This window comes from Triticum aestivum, chromosome 4A, assembly GCF_018294505.1.
Source record: "Triticum aestivum cultivar Chinese Spring chromosome 4A, IWGSC CS RefSeq v2.1, whole genome shotgun sequence".
NCBI classification, from domain to species: Eukaryota; Viridiplantae; Streptophyta; class Magnoliopsida; order Poales; family Poaceae; genus Triticum; species Triticum aestivum.
The window spans coordinates 176,304,363-176,327,897 of NC_057803.1; the positions used below are offsets into that span (position 1 = coordinate 176,304,363).

A 23,535-nucleotide genomic window follows, 5' to 3' on the forward strand; every position below is an offset into this window, starting at 1 on the left:
GCCATTGCCGATCCTAGTGTAAACTAGTAAGCTTGCACGTGCAATGCACGTCTCAAACGATGACCAAATGATATCCACATCAATATAAAAAATGGATGCACGGTATTGTATTGCCGCTCAATTGTATTTTCAACAGTGAGATCGACATCACTATGGTCGTGTTGCTACGTATTGTCAACGGTATTACGACCTGACAACAGGCTATTAAATTAGCTACAGATGCAATACTGAACAATGCTGCGATAAATATCACAAAGTGAGATGGAGCGATAGCTGAATAAGAGTACTTGCAGGGTTTTTCATTGAGCATTTTGTACTGAATATAGCCCCTGAAACATGTGCACTGAATCAGGTTGTACATGATCTGAAAATTGAAGGATAACTTAGTACACCTACAAGTTAATTGGAAGCTAGATAGAAGGTAGGGCACTCTCTTTTCTCTCAGACCTACAAGTGAATTGGAAGCTAGCTAAAGTGCGCATGCTAACTGAATGGTGACTTTTGATATGCGAACTACTAATCTTAGGTACATCTGTATCTTCCTCTCACCTATACATTAGGAGCCAAGCATTAGCAGTAACCAAAGCACGAGAAGCTTGATGGCTGGCATCACAAGAGTCACATCGACCAATGTCTGGGTCAGAGAGCACAAGAGAAGAGGAGAGAACAAAACCGAGAGGGTTACTGAACCGATGGCGAAGAAGATTATAGAGACTCACAGAAGCAGCTATAGCGACAGCAGTGAGGCCGAACTTGAGCAGGGTCATGATCATACTTCTGCGCCACGAAAATAAAGAGTGAGCAACACATACTACTCAGTAAATAGCAAGTTATGTGATGAATATAATATCTGTTGAGCCCATCCACAGAAAAAATCTGAAGTAATAAGAAAAACAAGAATAAACATACATGCATCATTTATGTACAAGAAAATTTTAGCATGATTCGTTCTCTGACAGATAAGTCACATAATCATCGCGTAAGCATAGGGGATAAAAAAACGATATTGAAAAGAAAAGTAAGAAATTGACCCATTATCCTAAGATCTGCAAAAGAAAAATAACGGAGCTAAGGATGATTTGAAGTACTGACCTCCTCTATGACAAGGAATAGCGCCAAGGTCTGATGATTTGAAGCACTGACCTGGTAATATTGGAGCATGCACCAACTCAGTGGTAGAAACTTAGGGACAATCATCCGTCATGCTCAAGCCATTGCGTCTATCACCTCCATGGTTGCCTCCTACGCTTCCACTAAACTGGAGGAGAGCAGTCTGCGTTCATTATTTATCTTCTTAAGATACTAAGTGTTCAATCATAATCACGCAGTTAGCTAAGAACCATACTAATTGATAGAGAAGGGTACAATTTGAATGAATATCTGGTGGAACATATGTATAGAACAAATATCCTAAAGGAAGTACCACAAACATTAACTACCACAACTATGGTATATTATCAATTGGTCCAAGTTCTCCATTGCCACCACATCTCTTTCTTTCTCTCACCACAACAGCAAAAGCAGAAAAAAAATTAAGCGGACTGAAGTTGTTTTGACTGCCTAGATAACAAAATATTGGAGGATATCGCACCAACTTATTGTAGTACCAAATACATGCTGCCTAGATAAAATAGATTGGGGCATTTACTGACAGAGAATATACAACAAAAAATGGTTGAAGAAAACAGAACAAGGATAGAACAGTACACAGACTGTACTTAGTAGAAACACACACACACACACACACGGAGAGAGAGAGAGAGTACACTTGAACTGTTGTTTTTTTAAGTTGACGCCCAAGTTGTCATTGTCGCTGCAGCTCAAGCTCAAGCTCCACGCCTTCCTGGTCTGGTTGTTCGTTGACTTCCTGATGCATGTCGGAGTGGTGCTGATCAGATTCTCAAGCAATGTGAAGAGCGTCGAGCCCGTAATCACATAATTAAGTTATGCACATTTCAACTTACCGGACAACATAAAGGATTTAGCAGATACATTTAAGACTTAGATGCTCTGAATTTCTTCATTTGCAAGAAAAATGATATTGCAAGGTAGATCATTTTCTTGTACAATCAAATCTCCAAAAGCACCTAAATTTCAGTGTACAACCAGAATAAGAATACCTATAACAATATAGGCCTGGAAACTCTTAGTGCAAAGATTAAAACAACATAATTTCCTAAACTTACAAGTTTTGCAGTTTATTTTTAAATCGATTATTTTGTATCTGATTATTTTCTGAATTAATATAGAGTTGGAATAGTTTACATTGATGATTGGCAGTAGTACTTAGTGTCCATCAATATTGCAGGTGTACTGAAGGATATTGATCAAGAGCTAGCTAAACAATTTCATATATGGAGTGAAAATCAAGAAGTACTGGCATTAAGATAATCAGTCAAAGCACATACCAAAACAAAATTTGAAGCAACCGGTCTTCGTAGCAGCCAATTTGTTAAAAAGCTACAAGGCAATATAATTTGTTAACTACATAAGAAAGGACCATTAGATTAGTCATTAGAAGATGATTCTGAAAACAAATTGGAGCCGAAACTGAACCTTGCTGAACCCTCCACTACCTCGCATCGGCACATTCACACGCACTCGCTGCACACTCACAGAGCATTGACTTTGATAATGAGGAAACACCTGATTATTTACTGCAGATGTCCACCTGCAAATCGTTTTTCTAGGGTTAACACTTGCAACTTGCAAGTTATAAAAGCAAAACACAGTGTGTTAGCATTATAAATTTATAACTTGCAGGTAATGAATAATTTGACCCTCCACATACTGCTTGCACTTCCCTTGTGTATTGAGAATGCAATTCAGTTTGCCACATGTGATAATCGTTCCATGAATTGATCAGCGACAGAGGTTGTTTACTATTTGTTATTCAATCAAATAGTCCCAATCAACTTAATACGAAGCAATGTAGAAAAATGCAAGTCACAGCAGGGAGAAAATCTATCAATTGATGAGTTACATATAGAATATCAACGATGCTAAGTGTGTGGTGGGTGCAACGGCAACCTCGTGCGGCATGGAGACAGCGTCAGCTCTCGGGGAAGACAGCTATGAGGCAGAGGTCGTCGACTCGTCTTGGTGGCCATCCTGGGTGAAGTCGACGAGCTACACATGGACGATAGCAGGAGGTGGCAAATCTCACCGGATCCGATCATTGGAAGGCTCAGGATGCCAGATCCGATGCAGAGGAGAGCCTTCCCCTGATCTTCCAGCGCAGAGAATCGGCGGCGCGTTCCGCAATTACGGCTATGGGCGTATAGAGCAGCAACCGACGAAGGGAGAGCGGTCGGCGGCGAGCCCGTGGGGCAGAAAAGGAGGAGCGGCGAGAGCTCGCATCCGTGGGGGCAGCATCCGACCAATAGGAGAGCCTCCGGCGTCGAGACCATGGGGCGGCAGAGGATGAGCGGCCGGAGGAGGCGACGGCGATCCGAGCTCGCGTCCGTCTAGAATTAGAGGAGGAGCGGCGGGCGGCGACGGCGATCCGCGCTAGCGTCTGTGGTGCAGCAGAGAAGGAGCGGCGGGCGGGACGGCGGCCCCGGCCCCTGCGATGCGTCGGTAGCAGAGGAGTGGCGTCGTGCGTGCAGTTTGATGAAGACGTGGGCTACAACATTTTTTCTTTTCTTGAAAGGGGTCATTAGCAGCTAATGGCATGGTGGGTAATTAAAGCCTAAAACGCGTTTAGTATTCTGGAGGGATGTAGACCATCAGATCGTAGGTTTTGATGCATAGAATGATTTGGTTCTTCGCCCTCTTTTTTTTTATAGTGGTAGTAGATACGAAGGAGTTTGAGAAGTTGGGGAATCGTAACTTCACAATCCACAGAAGCTTGGAGTTGGCTGAAGTTACAAAGGTTGCCACCCCCAAGTCAAGAAAACGGTTCGTTTCATCTCTCTTCTCCCATTTTTCATCTCGTGGAAACATGTTCAGCGTGTCTCTCCTTCCATTTTGGGCTGCATGCAGCCCATTTAACGACTTTTATCCAACCCAACATGGCGCAACACTCGCAGGAAGTCCAAGTTGGCGATGGAGAAGCTGTTTTCAGTGCAGAACGGACATGAATTGCTGCGTGGAGCGAGAAGTTAGGTTGAGAAGCAGAATTTTTAGAGTTGAGAGAGTTGGGAGGACTTTAGAACGGGCCCTAAGTTTCAGAAAATGGTTAAAACATGAAATTTAGACCATCAGCGTCAAATGTCTTTGTGCACTGTTTTCGATTCAATAGTCTATGTGATCACTTAAAATTGAAAACATGATCTTCCGCACGCTTTGAAGACGCCCTTTAGAATTTACTTTGCCCTAAGCTTTGCACGCAGCGCATAATCTGACATTGCTACGTTTTCCGGAAAAGACCGTGTTTCTAAACTAGGCCTGGGCCAAGGAGAAACCGCGGTGCAATCACATCAAAGTGGGCCACACACACCATCCTAGCCGTCCAAGTTGGCCGCAGGGCGGCCGAAGGGGCCTATCCGCAAAAAGCCGCGCCCATGGTGCGGTGGGGGTGCGCGGTGCGCCTCCCCCCGGCAACTGGTGGGCGTCGTCCTCCTCTTGTGCGCACCAGGTTCCTCCTCCCCTCTCTCTCCCCAGCCAGAATTCCCCCTTGCTGTCATCTCCTCCCCCCAAAGCCGCACCGATCCAGCAGCTTCCTCACAACCCAACCCAGGTACGGACTGGCCGTCTCTCCCCCAATTCCTGAATCCCCCCCTCCTCTCTCCAGGTCCAATCCACGCCGTCTAGCTCGCCCGTCGCTTCCTAGCTCGTCGTGTCGGCGTGATCGGCTCCGCGGAGGCGAATCGGACCGACGGGACAGGAGCGGAGGAGAGCGCGCGCGGGGGCGGGGGGCGGGGGGCGGGCACACAGGGTTTCTCTAGGGTTCTGATCGCGACATGCTTTGCTGGTGCGGGGGTCCTAGGTGAGAGTTTTGCGAGGAGCGGTGGTGGCACACGTGCTCGTGAGTTGTGGGAGTACGTGATGTTGCCGGTACGGAAAATGATTGGGGATTTGGTGGGGCTGGGAGCTGTGGGAGGTGTTATGGGAGAATTAGGTGCCCTTGTGATTGTCCTGCCCCCTCTGCCTACAGTTGCCTGTCCCCTGGGGTTTAATTCAGATCCTCCTGTATGGGCTTTAGACAGTGCCTGTCATCCTGCGAGTTAATAGCACATAGTACCACATGCGTACCAAGATGTGTTTCCTTGTTTGACTATATATATATGGTGTCATACATAGATTGCACAGTGAATAGAAACCTGCCATTTTCTTTTGTTTTTCTGTTGAAAAAGGGCATTTGTTGTTGTATTATGAAGCTTCAGAGCGTGAATAAAAGTTGCGTTATCGATGGTAGAAAGATGGTCATTGCCCCACATCAGGACATACGTATGGTAGCGTCTTCTCTAGAGGATCCTGCATGCGTGTGTCTATGCAGAAACATGACCCGGTTTCTAGCTTCAAAGGAAGTATTGACTTTACACTTGAGAGATGGTAAAAAAAGCGCTCCTTTGGGATTGCAATGTGGTTTAATCTGCTTCTGTTCTATTACTTTTTTTTGAAGCATCACAATGGTAATACTAATTGAGGGCCTAGTATTCTTTCTCATAATTTATCTTGTGATCTGTCATTGGAGTAGACAAAAATATGGCTTAGAGAAGAAGGAGAAGGACAAATGATATATTAATAATTTAATATGTTGCTGGCCACCAGTACGCAACTTTATGACTCTTGCTAACACGTTTTATGATGTTGCCATTTCTTTGTTTTTTTGCTCGTGAGATCCTGATCACACTAGTTAGATTGTTACTTACTCATGGTTGATTTCAGGGTGCAGATATGCATGCTTGATATAGCTACAGTTGCCTATGTTTATGATGGTTACAATTCGTACGGTGTAACCATAGGTTCCCTTTATTAACTCTTCATTTCTTAACCTGTGGTAGATTAATGGATTAACATTTGTGCTAAGGTTATTCTGTAGGAACATATCAAAATCAATTTATGGGAAAGACACAACGCTTGTGCACAATTCTTGATGAGGAGGTGTGATCTGAGACAGTCTCACAACAGCAGGGTTTCTGGAGGAATGTCATCCTCTTTACCTATTCTGCCAAATTCTCTGAAAGAAACCTTCCATGGGCCTTACAATCCGCAGCTCACTCCGATGCAAAGGCAACTGACGAGTGATCTTGTGCCCTTACATCAGAGTGCACTTCCATCTGCTACTTTGCACCCAAGAGCTGGTGCTATGAGATCATCATATGCAGCCTCATTAGGATACTCACCTAATCCTCTGGATTCTGCGCCTAACCATGAGAGGCAGTCTATGGTTGCTCCTTTTGCTCCTCAGCCATCAGATATCGAAGTATTTCAGACCTTATCTAATAATATCCCTGGAGGTCACACTGGGGCAACTTGGTTCCCAGGTTCGGCTGATGGTTTATCAGATTACAGGGATAACATCCCTGCTTCTGGTAGTCAGATCCAGAACGGCGGTCCTGCTGTGACATCTGATGTGGTTGCTAAACAAAATGAATGGTGGGCAGAAATAATGAATGATGATTGGAGAGATATTCTAGATGCAACGGCTGCTGATCCCCAGTCAAAGGTATGCAAATGAAACGGCATAAAGAGTCATCGTGGCAGCTCTGTCTTGGGTTCTGATAGTTTAGAAGTAATCTGTAATTTTTTTGTTTATTATGACATATTAGCCAACCTTGTGAAGTTGTAATTTCACGTAAGCTCTTTGCCAGTGCATATACTGGTATTATGATATCATTTTTGTGTGGCCAACCTAGATACCTTAATGTATGTCAATTTTAAAGTTAAGAGGAAGTTTTGACTTACTGTATACTTCTCGGGCCATACTTCCATTTACACATTGGGGCATACTTCTTGGGGCCTCTTTAAACAGTGTAGGTAACCATCCCTTCCTCTTATTGGAAGTTTAAAACTGATGTGTAGTAGGTTTTGTTAGAGTGATGGTTAGGGCACCAGTAAATGATTTCTTGTTTGCACTGTTCAAAGAGGGTCGTTATTAGATCGACTACTAGAGTTTACATTAGAATCTTGTAATGAATGTTCATGACTTGATATGAGTGTCTCTCTCCGCAAATTCTTCTAAGGGATATATGCTGCTTCTTCTCTAATTCTCTTTGGCACAAAATAGAAATATGCGGTCCACTTAATTTTAAGGTGGAGGTCTCTTAACTTGTTGGAGTTGGAGTTGGAGTTTCTAGAGTGATATTTGTTTCTCACTGTGATGCTTTTGGTAAGCCCATTCGATTTGTTTCTTTTATGACCAAATGTTTGTTGTCACCTTTGTTGTAGTCCATGGTTCAGCCTTCCAATTCGGCTGCATCACAGCCTGCTGTCAACCAGCCAGCTTCATCTCATGGTGGAGAGATTTGCAATGTAGCTAGTCCTCCCAATAGCAACTCTGCAGCCAAACAACGGATGAGGTGGACTCCAGAACTCCATGAGTGCTTCGTAGACTCTGTAAATAAGCTTGGTGGTAGTGAAAGTATGTCTGCAGTGCTGTTGATTCCCAAAAGTGCATTTTAGATATGAATCATGTTCTAATGCTTGTACTTTTTGTCTTGTACCTTCAGAAGCTACTCCCAAGGGTGTGCTGAAGCTTATGAAAGTTGACGGTTTGACAATATATCATGTGAAAAGCCATCTGCAGGTTTGCCATTAGCTTTCTAAATTCTCGTTCTAAACAATAGTGTTGCCCACAAGAGATTTGAGTTCTCACTTACCTTTTCTGGTTTGTGTTGCAGAAGTACCGAACAGCTCGCTATAAGCCAGACCTAACGGAAGGTTTGTCTGGATTAGATTTTTTTGCACTTCTATTTTATATAGATCTTCCCTGCACAGGTGCATAGTTGATATTATTATTCATGACCCATGATGCCATCGTATTGAGTGGAGTACATTTTTATGGTAATGGTTAGGGCTGACGCTTTTTTATATATATGTAAATCTTCTCATGACGCGATATTATTTTGATAAGGTTCCATTATTGCACAGAATTCATGCATCTACATTGTGTTTGGTATAATTGGTTACATAATATAACCATTCCATACCAAATTATCAGGTACAGCAGAAAAAAGGACTACCACCGAAGAGTTGACTCTAGACCTGAAATCGTGAGTGGATAATTGTTTACTTATTATCTATTATTCTGTACTCTAGCATGATACCCATCTCTCATGATGCTTATTGGTAGCTGGTTACTGTGCAATGTGACATCCATCAACTATTAAAGCTAAAACCAATAGTTAAGATGGTGGTTTAGTTTGTAAAACTGAATTTCGACTAATGCTCAGTAATTACATTGAGAAAACTGATGCTGATATAAGTTTGCGATTCAACTGCATTTTAATGGGGATTCGAAAAGATAGCTTCAATGTAGGCAATTGCCCAAAATGGATTTTCTTCCATAGATACGTCCTGGTATTCACCTTCTGATCAAAATCATAAATAAAAAGATAACTAAAATGGGATATAACCCAGGAAAACTTTGAAGGAACTTACATGCCCACCAACAAATGTCATGTGGTGGGCCTTGGAGGAAACACAAAGCCCCAACAAAGTACATTACCCTCATCAAGGACATGTATGATAATGCTTTGACAAGTGTTCGAACAAGTGATGGCGACACTGATGACTTCCCGATTAAAATAGGATTGCAGCAAGGGCAGCTTTGAGCCCTTATCTTTTTTGCTTTGGTGACGGATGAGGTCACAAGGGATATACAAGGAGACCCATGGTGTATGCTCTTTGCAGATGATGTGGTGCTAGTCGATGATAGTTGGATGGGGGTTATATGCTCTTTGCGGATGATGTGGTGCTAGTCAATGATAGTTGGATGGGGGTTAATAGGAAGTTAGAGCTATGGAGTCAAACTTTGGAATCGAAAGGTTTTAGGCTTAGTAGCACTAAAACTGAATACATGAGGTGCGGTTTCAGTACTGCTAGGTCGAGGAGGAGGTTAGGCTTGATGGGTAGGTGGTACCTCAGAAGGACACCTTTCGACATTTGGGGTCAATGCAATGCTGCAAAAAGGATGGTGATATCGATGAAGATGTGAGCCATCGAATCAAAGCCGGATGGATGAAGTGGTGCCAAGCTTCTGGCGTTCTCTATGACAAGAGAGTACCACAAAAGCTAAAAGGCAGGTTCTGTAGGACGGCGATTCGACTCGCAATGTTGTATGGTGCTTGGTGTTGGCCGACTAAAAGGCGACATGTGCAACGGTTAGGTGTAGCGCAGATGCGCATGTTGAGATGGATGTGTGATCACCCAAGAAAGGATCTGGTCTGGAATGATGATATACAGGAGAGAGTTGGGGTAGCACCGATTGAAGAAAAGCTTGTCCAAACATCGTTTGAGATGGTTTGGGCATATACAGCGGTGGCCTCCAGAAGCTCCAGTGCATAGTGGACGGTTAAAGCGTGCCGATAATGTTAAGAGAGGTCGGGGTAGACCAAACTGGACATGGAAAGAGTCCATAAAGAGAGATCTGAAGGACTGGAATGTTCACCAAATAACTAGCCATGGACAGGGGTGCGTGGAACCATGAGTTGGTTTCGTTGTTGTCGTCGTCGTCGTTGTCATTCATCGCATAGTTGTCACGTTTAGTTATGATATCAAGTCAGCTCTATTAAACTTGGTCCTGTCAAATCAATTTAGTGGCTTGGAACTTTTTCTCAATTATGTGAGATTTTGGAAGTGCAAGTAGTAGTAGAACCTAATATTATTTTGCTTCCCATGAAGCTGATTTACCTCTTAATGAGAAGGGGAATGATTTATGTTTTGATAATACAGGATTCTACTACTTGCAGTTTTAACATCTGACATATTTCAAAAAATGTTTTATTAGCCCTTCAGCCTCTTCAGAAGCGAAACCAGTAATTTTATTTTGCTGCACTAAGTTTCATGTAGCTAGATTGATTTTGGAATTCTGTGCACCAATCATGGGCAGATTGATGTTCTTATAGGTGAATTAGCATAAATATCAGATGGTGGGGTCCAAATTCCTTTGTTTTTCTTGTGTTACCTTTGGTCTTGATGTTTTCAGTGTCTTAACAAGAGGTCAGGTACATTTCGCAAACACTTAGCTGACTGGAAAGATATAACACATTTTCCGGAGCTTATGTCTAGGTTACTAGCACTGTCAAGATTCCTGGTTACTCAACCAACTTCCTCAGGTGTTATTACTTGAGGAAGACGCTATTCTTTTGATAGTTATGTTGACGTGTGTCTATGCACACACATTTTATTGGCACTGGAGTGTTCCATTTTCTGTCTGTTCTAAATCCATGCTGTACAGACCTAGCAAGCACTGCGAATTGCCTTGCAGTTAATCCATTTGTTTTGAAAAAGTTGTTATTTGTAGCTATGATATAAACAATATGCTCACAGTTATGTTTTTCGATGTCGAACTCACAATCAAAAGTGTTGTTGTTTGTGCTCCCAAGTCTTGGTCATGCTGTAAATGTGGATCTCTCAAATCCTCCCTCTGTTATGAGAGTTTAATGGGGCCTGTTGAACCCAATTTATTGGGAAAACTTTGTTTTTGCCACTCTAGTTTTTGCCAAGTTTGCTAAGCCACTCTAGAATTTGACATTTCACTTTTGCCACTCTTAGATTTTGACAATATATCACTTTTGCCATTCCGTGGCAAAAGCAAAAATTTTAGAGTGGCAATTGTGATACATGTCAAAAGCTAAGAGTGGCAAAAGTGAAATGAAAAATTATCGTTTTTGCCACGGAATGGCATTTGTGATGTATTGTCAAAAGCTAAGAGTGGCAAAAGTGAGATGTCAAATTCTAGAGTGGCATAAGCAAAGTTGGCAAAAACAAAGTTTTCCCATTTATATTCACTTTGTATTGGTCCGGAAAAAAAGTATTTTTGAGGATTCATTGTGAGACAGTGCATTCTCTTGCTTTGTCAGCCATGATTAACACTATACATGATATTTTTCTTATACAGGAGCATGGATCTTACTGAAGCGCTGCGCCTTCAGATGGAAGTTCAGAAACGTCTTCATGAACAACTTGAGGTACTAGTCCAAAAGAACATAGACTGATTCTTAATTTAGGTGATGTCTAGGTGACCCAATAAAAAAAGTTACATGCGAAACGTAATAGACTTCTGGATAAACAAATGTGAGGAAACATTGTTCTTTTTGCACACTTATAAATCAAATTGTGACTGCGGTGATACTCTACAAAAGAAACATCCACATAATTGCTTTGGTCTTTACATGATATAGGCCAGGCTCAGTCAGACTATTACCATGATGAAACACACATAGTCTGAACTTCATTCCATCTTTCTATGACAGACCCAGAGAAAGCTGCAGTTGCGAATTGAAGAACAAGGGAAGTATCTTCAGATGATGTTTGAAAAGCAGTCTAAATCCAATACTGAGAAGGTGCAGGATCTATCCTCGGGAGCTACAACAACCCTATTATCTGAACCGAGCCATCCTGCAACCAGAGATAGGGATAATGATGCAGCTGATGACCTAAATAGAACAGGAGAGAACCCCGTGAGTGCCGAAATAGGAGAAACTTCCATGCATGCAGGTGGCAACCAGGAGATGGCAGAAAGCGAGTCTTCTGACCCCCTTGCAAATACTAATGATGGTTCTAAGGCCCCGCAAGAGAAGCGCCAAAGGGTGCATGATAGTTAACCATCAGTTTGGCAATTCAGATGATAGCAGTTCAGTCAACGTATAATAGGTAAAAAAATGGTTCCATCCCTGTGTCGATGCTGATCTGCAAGTCTATTGAGCCTAGCCACCTTAATTATCTAAATGGAATCTTTTGGTGGCCGCTTGTATAAACTGCTAGCAATAAATCAAATTATCTCCTGAAGCATGGTAATTGGTAAAGTATGCCTTGAGGTCTAGCTATCTTTCTAGATATATAGTTGTTGTTATTTGAGGTTTCAAGCGGCAGAAGACTGAACTGCTAGAATGCTAGTCTCTGTCTTGATGCTCAAAATATTGAAATACCTGACCCGTTTTGGTTTGGGTGTTGCAATTTTTAGAGTTAGCTACGTATTGGCTGAACTCATGATGATTGCAAAGTTTTGTGTTATAAGATGGTAACTTGGTTCAACTTCTCTGAGATCTGTACTGCTTGAAGATCTTTCATCTTTATTTGTTCTGCCATGTTTTCCACACTTAGGCCCCGTTTGCAACGTCGTTTTCTAGCAGAAAACCCCTGTAAAAGAAAACGGCTGATATTCGTGTACCTACTTGGATTGTCTGTAAAACTTAGGCTTGTCTCTCCTCAGGAGAGAAGTGCATATTACACCCTTCAACTCTAGCCCTAGTCTAATATACAACCCCCAACTCCAAAACCGTCTAATCTGCAACCTCCAACTCTTAAAACCGGCCAAAATTTAACCCTCCCCTCCCCTTGACCGGGTTTGACCCATTGACTGATAAACAGTAAGTTTGGAAAAAAATGAAAAATTCAGAAAAATAAAATTTTAGAAAGCATTTTTTCCCTCCGGATGAACAGTATTTCAAAAAAATTGGGAACAAAATTTTTTAAAAATAAATTCGACTTTTCACCGGTGAACAGTATTAAAAATTCAGTTTTTTACATGTACCCGGAGGTAATAAATTGGAAACAAAATTTGTCGGGATTTGTTTTTCGAATTACTGTAAACAGCATGAACAGTATTCAAAAAAGTAAAAAAATCAGAAAAATCATTTTTTCACTGCGTGAACAGTGACCGAGGGAAAATTTTCGTTCCAAAAGTTCGAACTTTTTTTGAATTACTGTTCGCACGGTGGAAAAGTCAAAATTATTTTTAAAATTTTGTTCCCAATTATTTTTTGAATTTACATTTTTTTTATTTTTATTTTTCTGAATTTTCCATTTTTTTTCAAATTTACTGTTTATCAGTCAATGGGTCAGACCCGGTCAAAACCGGTCAAGGGGAAAGGAGGGTTGAATTTTGGCCGGTTTTAAGAGTTGGAGGTTGCAGATTAGACGGTTTTGGAGTTGGAGGTTGTATATTAAATTAGGGCTAGAGTTGAGGGGTGTAATATGCACTTCTCTCCTCAGGATTGCACCGGTATTTGGACGGTTTTCGTTACACACCTCCGCCCATAATTTTTCTCCCACGTATCCCTTCCTCTCTTGCGATCCACTAAATGAGTACAAGCGCACACGCAGCCAGGACGGCTGGAGGCACACAGGAAGAGGCAACAGCGATCTCCGGCGCGTGCGCCCTACGCCACTGGAGCTCTCGACGTCCAGCTGGTTGAGTCGGCGACTAGTTGTGATCCTAGTCAGACGAGGGCATTGAAGACGCAACGCAAGGACTAGGTGGCCCTCGACGGCGGTGGCTGGGCGACCAGCCCGACCCGACGAGTTCCACGACACTGCTCCCAACCTGGCTCGACCAAGGCGGCAACCTGGTGGATCTCGGACCCCAACTCCTGACCGGGTGGATCCCATCCTTGCGCCTGACCGCGTAGCAGGAGACGCGGGGCTGGCCGTCCGCTGGTTCTTGAGGCCCCGCTGGGCGCGGCGGCAAGAACGAGCGTCAGGCAGATGCCTCTCTCTCTTCGACGAGCGAGGGCTATTAGCAACTTGTATCCAAACGACCTGTAAAGTAAACACCTGTAAAATACTTTGCTTTCGTGGGGTCGTACAATACACCTGTACCTAATTGTACTACTTCATTCTTTCCAGTTCATAAGACTTATTTCAACTTTTTTATTTTTCTAATTTAGACTAGCCACAATAGAAGTAATTTCAGCAGTAATATCAAGTCCAACTCAGCAAATTTGCTTATGTGACAATGAATTAATAAGGAGAGAGGTTAGAGGGCTCATCTCCATCTCACTTTTAGTTTCCAATGCACATTAAATCTTTGCATGCAAGAATTAAAGAGAAACATACCAATGCATGTAATGTTTCTACTCATCTAGTGGCCAAGCATGCATGCACTGCAATTAATCCAAATTAATGCATGAATTTAATTAGGGTAGTTTTGTAAAGTACGAGATACATTCCTCCACTCACAAAATGTCTTGGTTGATGAGATTTGAGATTTGAGCCTTATAAACCGGAAAGGAGAGAGTATCAGCTTAGGCATCTCCAACGGCGACACGGATGTGGGAGGCCGCCATCCGTTGCCCGCATATATCTGGCCTCTCTTTTTTATAGTCCGCACATTCAAATAGCCGCATACGCAGAGTTCGGACGTTCAAATAGCCGTGTACATAGAGTACAAACGTTCAAATGGCCGCATGCAACACTACTTTAAATTTAAAAAAGTGCAAATTTTACATTCCAACATTGTTGTCCCCTTAAATAGCACACTGATGCTCAATCAGATCTTCCTTCATCTGCTCGTGAGTTGGTCAATGTCGAATTTGTTGATGCATTTGAATAAACTCTTCAAATGTGGCTGGATTTTGGTCTGGAAGTTCGATAGGATCATGCATGTCCTTCAATTATAGAGCTGCGGTAGCATCCTCACCCTCACCGTCGACAATCATGTTGTGTATGATCACACAACATGACATCACCTCCCACAAGGTCTCTGGATCCCATTGTTTAGCAGGTCCACGAACAATTGCAAAGCGGGCTTGCAGAACTCCAAATGCCCTCTCGACACCCTTTCGAGTTGCTTCTTGTCTTTGGGCAAAGTGAGACTTTTTCTAGCCAACTGGGTTAGAGATGGTGCTGACAAAGGTAGCCCACGAAGAATAGATACTGTCAACCAGATAGTAGCCCATGTTGTATTCATGCCCATTGACAGTTGAAAGGATCGATATAGTTGACTAGAGGGGGAGGGGGGGTGAATAGGCAACTAACAATTTTTAGCTTTTCTTTACTAATTTAAACTTTGCATCAAAATAGGTTGTCTAGATATGCAACTAGGTGAGCAACCTATATGATGCAACAACAATAAGTAAATAAGCAAGCAAGGGATGTAACACAAGATAAGCTTGCACGAGTAAAGGGATGAGATAACCAAGAATGGAGTTGGTGAAGACGAGGATGTGTTACCGAAGTTCCTTCCCTTTGAGAGGAAGTACGTCTCCGTTGGAGCAGTGTGGAGGCACAATGCTCCCCAAGAAGCCACTAGGGCCAGCGTATTCTCCTCACGCCCTCACACAATGCGAGATGCCGTGATTCCACTATTGGTGCCCTTGAAGGCGGCGATCGAACCTTTACAAACAAGGTTGGGACAATCTCCACAACTTAATTGGAGGCTCCCAACAACACCATGAAGCTTCACCACAATGGAGTATGGCTCCGCGATGACCTCAACCGTCTAGGGTGCTCAAACACCCAAGAGTAACAAGATCCACGAGGGATTAGTGGGGGAAATCAAATATATCTTGGTGGATGTGTAGATCTAGGCCTTCTCAACCAATCCATAGGTGATCAACCAGTTTGATTGGCTAGGGAGAGAGATCGGGCGAAAATGAAGCTTAGAGCAACAATGGAGCTTGGGGTGGAAGAGGTAAGTCAACTCGGAGAAGATGACTCCCTTTTATAGTGGAAGAGCAAATCCAACCATTATCCACCAACTCAGTCTGCGATGCACGGTACTACCGCAAGGGCCTGCAGTACTACCACAAGGCACTGCAGTACTACCGCCCACGCAGCAGTATCCAACACAACCCTGATGCGACGAAGCAGAGGGCGGTAGAACCACTGGCGCGGTACTACCGCAAGGCAGGGATAGTCTAGATTTGGGAAGGCATGAATATATAAAAATACATCCGTGGGAACTTCCGTTGAGTTTGGATCTATGTAAAAATCCGACACGGTAGTACCGGAAGCCAGGAGTGGTACTACCGCGTAGGGCGCGGATGTAAAAAATTACATCCGCCCCTACTTCCGCTTGTGCTGCTGAGTCAGACCCGAGGCCACGGTACTATCATGTCAGAGAAGCGGTACTACCGCGAGCACCTGCGGTACTACCGCGCCCAAGGCCGGTACTACCGCAGGGGCCTGCGGTACTACTGCTCTGAGGAGCAGTACTATCGCATGGCCCAGTTCAGCAACACTCGAAGTCAATCCTTTTGCAGAGATTCGAAGAAACAGAGAATGCTCCAAAGAGCCAAAGGAAAGGTGGTCAAAAGGAACATACATGTACGTGTTAATTCCACCCAAACCTTTCCAACACGGACCCCCTCTTAATAGTACGGCTTTCCTACGACTCAAACCATCAAAAAGAAACGTAGAGTAACACCATCTTCAATAGTCTTCGAGGGGCACCAAATTGTCTTGTGCCTAAACATGATATATCTGAAATGCTCGATGCACACGATTAGTCCGCAAAAGCATTGTCATCAATCATCAAAACTACTAAGGGATAAATACGCCCTTACAATCTCCCCCTTTTTGGTGGATTGATGACAATACGGGATTTGCACATAGGAATATTAATAAAGCATAGGCAAACCCAACATATATAAAATATAAACGGGCTCCCCCTAGATGTGTGCACTCTGGAGTTGTGCTTTGGACTGCACGACACACATACTAGGATCAACACTCCCCTATATTTTGCAGACGAGGCAAATCTTGCAAAGGAGTAACTAATACTAACAGAGAGGTAAGATAATACATAAGAGCATAAATTAACTAGCACAAGATAGCATAAGCTCACGGGATACTAAAGGAAGGAAGACAATAAGATACGATAGAGTGCATATGTCTTACACCATATGATAGAGGAACACGACTCACGACAAACCAAACCAAAGTAAACGAGGCCCAACAGAACGAAAGCAAACACGACACAAGCAACAAACATGGCACACGACTCACAAATCCCTACACTCTCTCCCCCTTTGGCATCAAGACACCAAAAAGGCAGAGAGGACACCTACGACACATGTGGTAGCTCAAGCTGGAGCAATCACTCGTCACGGTCCTCGTCGGTCTCGGCAGCGGGGATGGTCTCCTCCTCAGACTCAGTCCACTGGTAGCCCTGCTTCGCCATCCATTCTGCCTCTGGAGTGATGTGCTTCTCGGACCCACTAGATATCTCCTCACCAAACGTCCTCAAGATCCTCTTGTCGCGGCGGCGACTCTCCTTGGAAGCAACATGGGTCCTGCACTGTCCCTTGGCTTGCATGCAGAACAAAGTCTTCATCTTGGCCTTCAGCTTCTTAGCCCATGAGGGCTCAATAGAGGGAGGAGCATACCCAGCAGAGTTGTCCTCATCCGCTTCCTCCTCCTCAATCTCATCCTCATCGATGTCCATCTGAGCAGTCGCTGCCTCAGCACGGGTAGTGGTGTTAGCCCACTTAGGCTTGATGCGGGGCTTGATGGGCTCGTGACGTGTCCAGTCGGGGGCCTCAAACTCAACATTGGGATAGAGCTTTTCCCAAGTCTTCAAGATCAGGTGAAACAGGTAAGGACCATAGATGGGTACCTTATGGTTGAACACCGTAAACCGTAGCTCACACCACATGATATGTGAGACATCAAGTGGTTGCGTTTGAACAGGACGCGCCTCCTCACAGATGAGCATCATATCCACGAGATAGGCATGTACCTTATCCTTGTCACCAATATGTGGGAAGAGGGTGTTGCGGAAGATCTGATACATGATGTCAAGGAATGGGTTCAGTACCCAAGCCTTCTTGCCACTGGGAAGCTGCTTCTCAACATAGTATGGCTGGAGCTTGTTCTTGTTAGCAGACTCGTAGTTGACATGAGGGCGAACACCAACGGGCTTGTCGAGCCCCTCCTCACGAACATGTAGCAGATCCATGAAGTCCTTCCACTTGGCGGTCAGCTGTTGTCCATTTGTCATCCACGTCAAGGTCCGTTCCTCATCAGAATGGAAGTGGACCAAGGCAAAGAACTGAGACACAATCTCAGGGTCAAAGTACAGGTGGAACGTGATCAAGTCCTCAATGCCAAACTGCTCCACTAGGTCCAAAGCCTCACCAAAATAGGCACGGTGCTTATCCTGCCTCATATGATGCATGTCAATCCAGTGCATGTCCACGTAGATGTTCTGCTTGGCCTTGATCACATCCAGATAGATAAGATATTGTTGATTGGTCCAGAACAACTCATTCCCTCTGAAGTTTGCACGGGGATTCACATAAGGGTTGATCTTCCTTCGAGTGACAAACTCCGCTAGTGGCATCTCATCCATGCTCATTGTTGGCTCCTTGTGCTTGGTTGCGGTTGACTTGGTTCTGCGTTGGGGGGCATTGGAGCCCTCTGGAGCTTCATCTTGATTGCGCAGACGCTTCGAGCCCGTGTCACGAACAGGGTTCGAACGACGGACATTGGAACCGGAGCCACCACCTATGACACACAACATAAGAACACGCAAGAAAAGCGAGAAGGATCAATGCAAAGACCACAGCAAAACAAATGAAACAAGTAGAAATAACATTGGGTAGTTGCTATAGGGAAGGTTCGGACTCAACGGTAGTACCGCACAAGTGTGGGGAACTAAAATTTTACTGCTGCTCCAGCCGCATTAGTACCGCGCCAGGATGGCACGGTAGTACTGCGCCTGGAGCGGTAGTAAAATTTTACTTCCGCGCCTCACGCGGTAGTACCGCTCCTGAGGAGCGATAGTACCATACGAGGTGAACACGGCTGGAGCGGTAGTACCGCTCGGGTTCAGAGCTGAAACAAAACTGATCTGAGAACATCCATGCCTAAGGAGCGGTACTATAGTTGATCAAACCTACCAAGTAGCAACATACCAAATAGCATCTCTACGCATCACTACTCTCCTACATCCTACTCTTGCAAAGATTTGGCCTAAAATATCAAGAACAACATGCATCTCCCCAAAAACCTAGATACAAAACAACGAGACAAGGAGAGAGGGATTTGGGGAGAAACCTTGTTCCATGGCAAGAGGACGTGGTGGGGAACGATCCCACCAGACGGAATGCGAGGAGAGCGGCCGGAGACGAAGATCTGGCGAGCCACGGTAGTACCATGCACAGCTCCTGCGTAGTACCGTGGCAAGCCACGGTAGTACCGTGAACCAAGAAAATGCATGTTTCGCAAACAAGAGAGGTAAACAGCCTTTGCAATGCAACCTTCAAGCGAACGAACACACCAACGAGCTAACACACGAGGCAACTCAAACACAAGCTCGACACGAAGAAGGGAGGGCAAAAGACAACAAGCACCAACCGCGAGACACAACCTCTCCAAGGAGAGGGCGGTGGTCGGAGCCACCTATGTTTGAGTTAATTGGTATGGCACCGCGAAGAATTATCCTTGGGCCCATGACCAAAACTCGTCTTTGAAGCACAAAGTACCATCACAAATGGCTAATGTGGAAGAGTTGATAAATTTATGCATAATGGGGGAAGAGAGAGTTCATTGAGAGAACAACACTCCCCCTATGTTCATGCCTACACCTAAACAAGATAACACGTTGAGTATGGTGGGGTGTGCAAGGGTTCAAGCAACATTGCTCGAATCAATGATATTTAGCTCATGTCTTAACTCGCGAAATCTTACTTCATCCAAAGGCTTTGTGAAGATATCTGCAAGGTTATCATGATTGTTGACATAGTTGAGCTTGATCTCCCCTCGCCTAATATGATCCTGGATGAAGTGATACGGAATCTCAATATGCTTCGTCTTGAAGTGTTACACCGGGTTGAGAGAAATCTTGATGGCACTTTCATTGTCACACCAAAGAGGCACTTTGTCACAAATGACACAGTAATCCTCTAAAATTTGCCTCATCCATAGAAGTTGTGCGCAAAAACTACCGACGGCCACATACTCCGCTTCGGTGGACGAGAGAGACACACAACTTTGCTTCTTGGAAGACCAACTCACCAAAGAGCAACCAAGGAATTGGCACCCTCCGGAAGTTGACTTCCTATCCACTTTGTCTCCCGCCCAATCGGAGTCCGAATAGCCTACAAGGTTGAAGTTTGCTCCTCTTGGGTACCATAAGCCAAAGTTTGGGGTATGAGCCAAATATCGAAAGATTCGCTTGACCGCCACAAAGTGACTTTCCTTAGGTGCGGCTTGAAACCGTGCACAAATTCCCACACTCAACATGATATCCGGTCTAGATGCACAAAGGTAAAGCAAGGAGCCAATCATGGAGCGATATACCTTTTGACCCACCGCTTTACCATTGGGATCTATGTCAAGTTAGCATTTGACGGGCATTGGAGTGGAAGCCGGCTTGACTTCACTTAGCTTGAATCTCTTGAGCATGTATTGAGTGTATTTGGCTTGGTTGATGAAGGTTCCTTCTCTTTGTTGCTTGATTTCGAACCCGAGAAAGAACTTCAACTCTCCCATCATGGACATCTTGAACTTTGAGGTCATGAGAGTGGAAAATTCCTCATTGAAATCTTTGTTAGGAGAACCAAAGATAATGTCATCAACATATAGTTGGCACACAAAGAACTCCCCTTTGACCTTCTTAGTAAAAAGAGTGGGGTCAATTTTCCCAATTTCAAACCCACGATCTTGCAGCAACTCGATAAGGTGGTCATACCACGCACGTGGGGCTTGTTTAAGGCCATAGAGTGCCTTATCGATTTGGTACACATGATCAGGGAAATAGGGATCCTTGAACCCGGGGGGTTGTTTGACATACACCAAACCATTAATAGGACCATTAAGAAAAGCACTTTTCACATCCATTTGTTGCAACTTGAAGTTATGATGAGAAACATAAGCAATCAACAAACAAATAAATTCAAGGCAAGCAACGGGAGCAAAGGTTTCACCTAGTCGATACCCTCAACTTGGGAGTAGCCTTGAGCTACCAAGCGAGCCTTGTTGCGGACAATAATTCCATGAGCATCTTACTTGTTCTTGAATATCCACTTGGTTACAATGACATTATGGTTCCCCGTTGGCCTTGGCACCAATCTTCACACCTTGTTATTCTCAAAGTTGTTGAGTTCTTCATGCATGGCATTAAGCCAATCCGGATCTTCAAGCGCCTCATAGACCTTTTGGGGTTCAACACAAGAGACAAACGTGTGATGTTCACAATAGTTTGCCAATTGTCTACGAGTGCTTACCCCCTTTCGTATGCTTTCAAGAACATTTGTCATGAGATGACCCTTGGTAGATAGCTTGGATGCAATCTTGGCGGCACGACACTCCAATTCCTCCTCAGGAGAGAGTTGAGGAGTGGTTACTTGATCATCTTGAGCGTCGTCTTGAGCTTGTTCTTGATCTTGAACTTGCTCGGAGGGGAGAACTTGACCTTGGGCTTCACTTGGTGGTTCAATGCCATCTTGAGGTTGATCTTGCCCTTGGTCTTGTTCATGAGGTTGAGGGCCTTAACTTTGTTCTTCGGAAGCGTGTGGGTCTTGGGTTGGTGATGGTTCCACTTGAGTGGAACATTCTCCTTCTCCTTCGGCCACAAGGGGTTCCTCAATGGGTAGGATAAAACCAACACTCGTTCTTCTTATGGTTTGGGGAGGAATTTCATCACCTACATCACAAGTACCACTTTGCTCCACTTGGGAGCCGTTATTCTCATCAAACTCCATGTTACACGTCTCCTCAATAAGTCCCGTGGACTTATTGAGGACACGGTAAGCATGAGAGTTTGTAGCATAACCAACAAATATGCCCTCATGAGCTCTAGCCTCAAATTTAGACAAACGAACACCTTTCTTGAGAATGAAACACTTACACCCGAACACCTAGAAGTACTTGAGGTTGGGCTTGTTACCGGTGAGTATCTCATATGGAGTCTTGTTCAAGCCCTTGTGGAGGTAGAGACGATTTGATGCATGACACGCGGTGTTGATGGCTTCGGCCCAAAAGTTGTATGGAGACGTGAACTCCGCCATCATGGTTCTTGCCGCATCCATCAATGTCCGGGTCTTCCTCTCCGCTACACCATTTTGTTGAGGGGTGTAAGGTGCGGAATATTGATGTTTGATCCCCTCATCACTAAGAAACTCATCCAAGGTGTAGTTCTTGAACTCCGTGCCGTTGTCACTTCTTATTGTCAAGATCTTTGCATTGTGTTGATGTTGAGCTTCATTTGCAAAGTCAATGACGGTTTGTTGGGTCTCACTCTTCCTCTTGAAGAAGTACACCCAAGTGTATCTTGAATAGTCATCCACAATCACCAAGCAATACTTTCTACCCCCAAGACTATCAAAGGATGGAGGCCCAAAGAGATCCAAGTGAAGGAGCTCCAAAGGCCTCTTTGAGTAAATGATAGTCGTGGGAGGGTGAGCCTTCTCATGTAGCTTTCCTTCAATGCAAGCACTGCAAGCACGATCTTTGGCAAAACTAACATTTGTTAGTCCACGGACATGGCCCCCCTTAAGAATACTTTGCAAAGATCTCATATTGACATGGGCTAAACGGCGATGCCAAAGCCATCCCACGTCAACTTTAGCCATTAGGCATGTCGCGATCTTAGTGGGTCGCTCCGAAAAATTAATCACATAGAGACCGTTCTCGACATGCTCAACAAAGGCTACTTAAGAATCTTGCTCCACAAGAGGGCCACTGTATCAATATCAAAGAAAGTGGCAAAGCCCATGATTGCAAGTTGATGAATGGAAAGTAAATTGTATGCAAGGGACTCAACAAGCATGACCTTCTCGATCATGAGATCATGAGAAATGATAACCTTGCCAAGCCCCAATACCTTAGAGTACGAGGCATCACCCCACTCAACATTGGTGGGCATAGATGGAATCTTTTGCACGTACACCACCAAGTCATTGCTTCCGGTCATATGATTAGTGGCTCCACTATCAAGCAACCATGACCCCCCACCGGAAGCAAACACCTACAAGAGATCAATGCTTGGTTTTAGGCACCCATTTTATAATGGGTCCTTTGATGTTAGTGACAAGGGTCTTAGGAACCCAAATGGACCATTCAATGTACTCATAAGGAGAACCAAAATTTTTAGCATAAACATGCCCATCACTAGCACGACATAACACATTGGAAGGGTTAAAGTCGCCGGCGTTGTTGGAAGGGGTGGCATTGCCCTTCTTGACACCACCACTCTTCACATTATTCTTCTTCTTTGACAAAAGTTTGCATGAGAGGAGGAGGTCGTTTGGCCTTGTCATTCTTCTTCTTGTTCTTGGACTTGGATGCGAACCCAATCCCTTCCTTGGCCACAACTTCCTTTTGATTGCTCAAAAGATCGTTGAGGTTCTTCTCACCTTGTATGCATGACACAAGGCCTTTCTCAAGTTGCTCCTTCAACTTTGCATTCTCCTCAACAAGATGCACATGCTCACAACAAGGGTTAGTAGCATTTGCATTATCAATTAAAACCATATGAGGAAAAGTGGCTTTCTCCTTGGTTAGCCTCACTTGGAGTTGATCATGATACTCTTTAAGACTAGCATGAGTACTCTTCAAGGCCTTGTGAGCCTTTTCAAGGATATCAAACTCCTCCTTGAGTCTAGCAAGATCAACACCAAGTTTGGCCTTCTCGGAATTTAGCACACGAGACACAACAATAGAATGATCAATATCTTTCTTTAATTTAGCATGGTCATC

The 23,535-nt window shown here is 44.1% G+C and overlaps 2 protein-coding genes across 7 annotated transcripts; one reads left to right on the forward strand and one right to left on the reverse strand.

The window, feature by feature from the left end:
• Positions 1-274: 274 nt before the first annotated feature.
• LOC123085760 (uncharacterized) lies at positions 275-3,635 on the reverse strand. 2 transcript variants are annotated; one of them, XR_006439873.1, is made up of 6 exons: positions 3,031-3,635; positions 2,557-2,671; positions 2,409-2,460; positions 1,965-2,087; positions 1,093-1,867; positions 275-777 (listed from the first exon to the last, which is right to left on the reverse strand). XR_006439873.1 is itself a non-coding variant. In XM_044507457.1 (5 exons), the coding sequence occupies exons 1-4, from the start codon at positions 3,408-3,410 to the stop codon at positions 2,002-2,004; spliced, it is 633 nt and encodes a 210-aa protein (XP_044363392.1). In that variant the 5' UTR covers positions 3,411-3,633; the 3' UTR covers positions 275-1,867; positions 1,965-2,001. The 2 variants fall into 2 exon arrangements, 1 of the variants encoding a protein (XP_044363392.1); XM_044507457.1 differs by having other exon boundaries at positions 275-1,867; positions 3,031-3,633.
• Positions 3,636-4,472: 837 nt separating this feature from the next.
• On the forward strand, positions 4,473-12,144 carry LOC123085762 (protein PHOSPHATE STARVATION RESPONSE 1). Of its 5 annotated transcripts, none has more exons than XM_044507462.1 (8): positions 4,473-4,579; positions 5,987-6,613; positions 7,336-7,528; positions 7,617-7,693; positions 7,788-7,827; positions 8,108-8,159; positions 11,009-11,078; positions 11,364-12,144. In XM_044507462.1, exons 2-8 carry the CDS (start codon positions 6,041-6,043, stop codon positions 11,712-11,714), a joined length of 1,356 nt encoding a protein of 451 aa, XP_044363397.1. In that variant the 5' UTR covers positions 4,473-4,579; positions 5,987-6,040; the 3' UTR covers positions 11,715-12,144. The 5 variants fall into 5 exon arrangements, with proteins under 5 accessions (XP_044363397.1, XP_044363393.1, XP_044363395.1 ...); XM_044507458.1 differs by having other exon boundaries at positions 4,491-4,568; XM_044507460.1 differs by having other exon boundaries at positions 4,499-4,681; positions 5,975-6,613.
• The last annotated feature ends 11,391 nt before the right edge of the window (positions 12,145-23,535 follow it).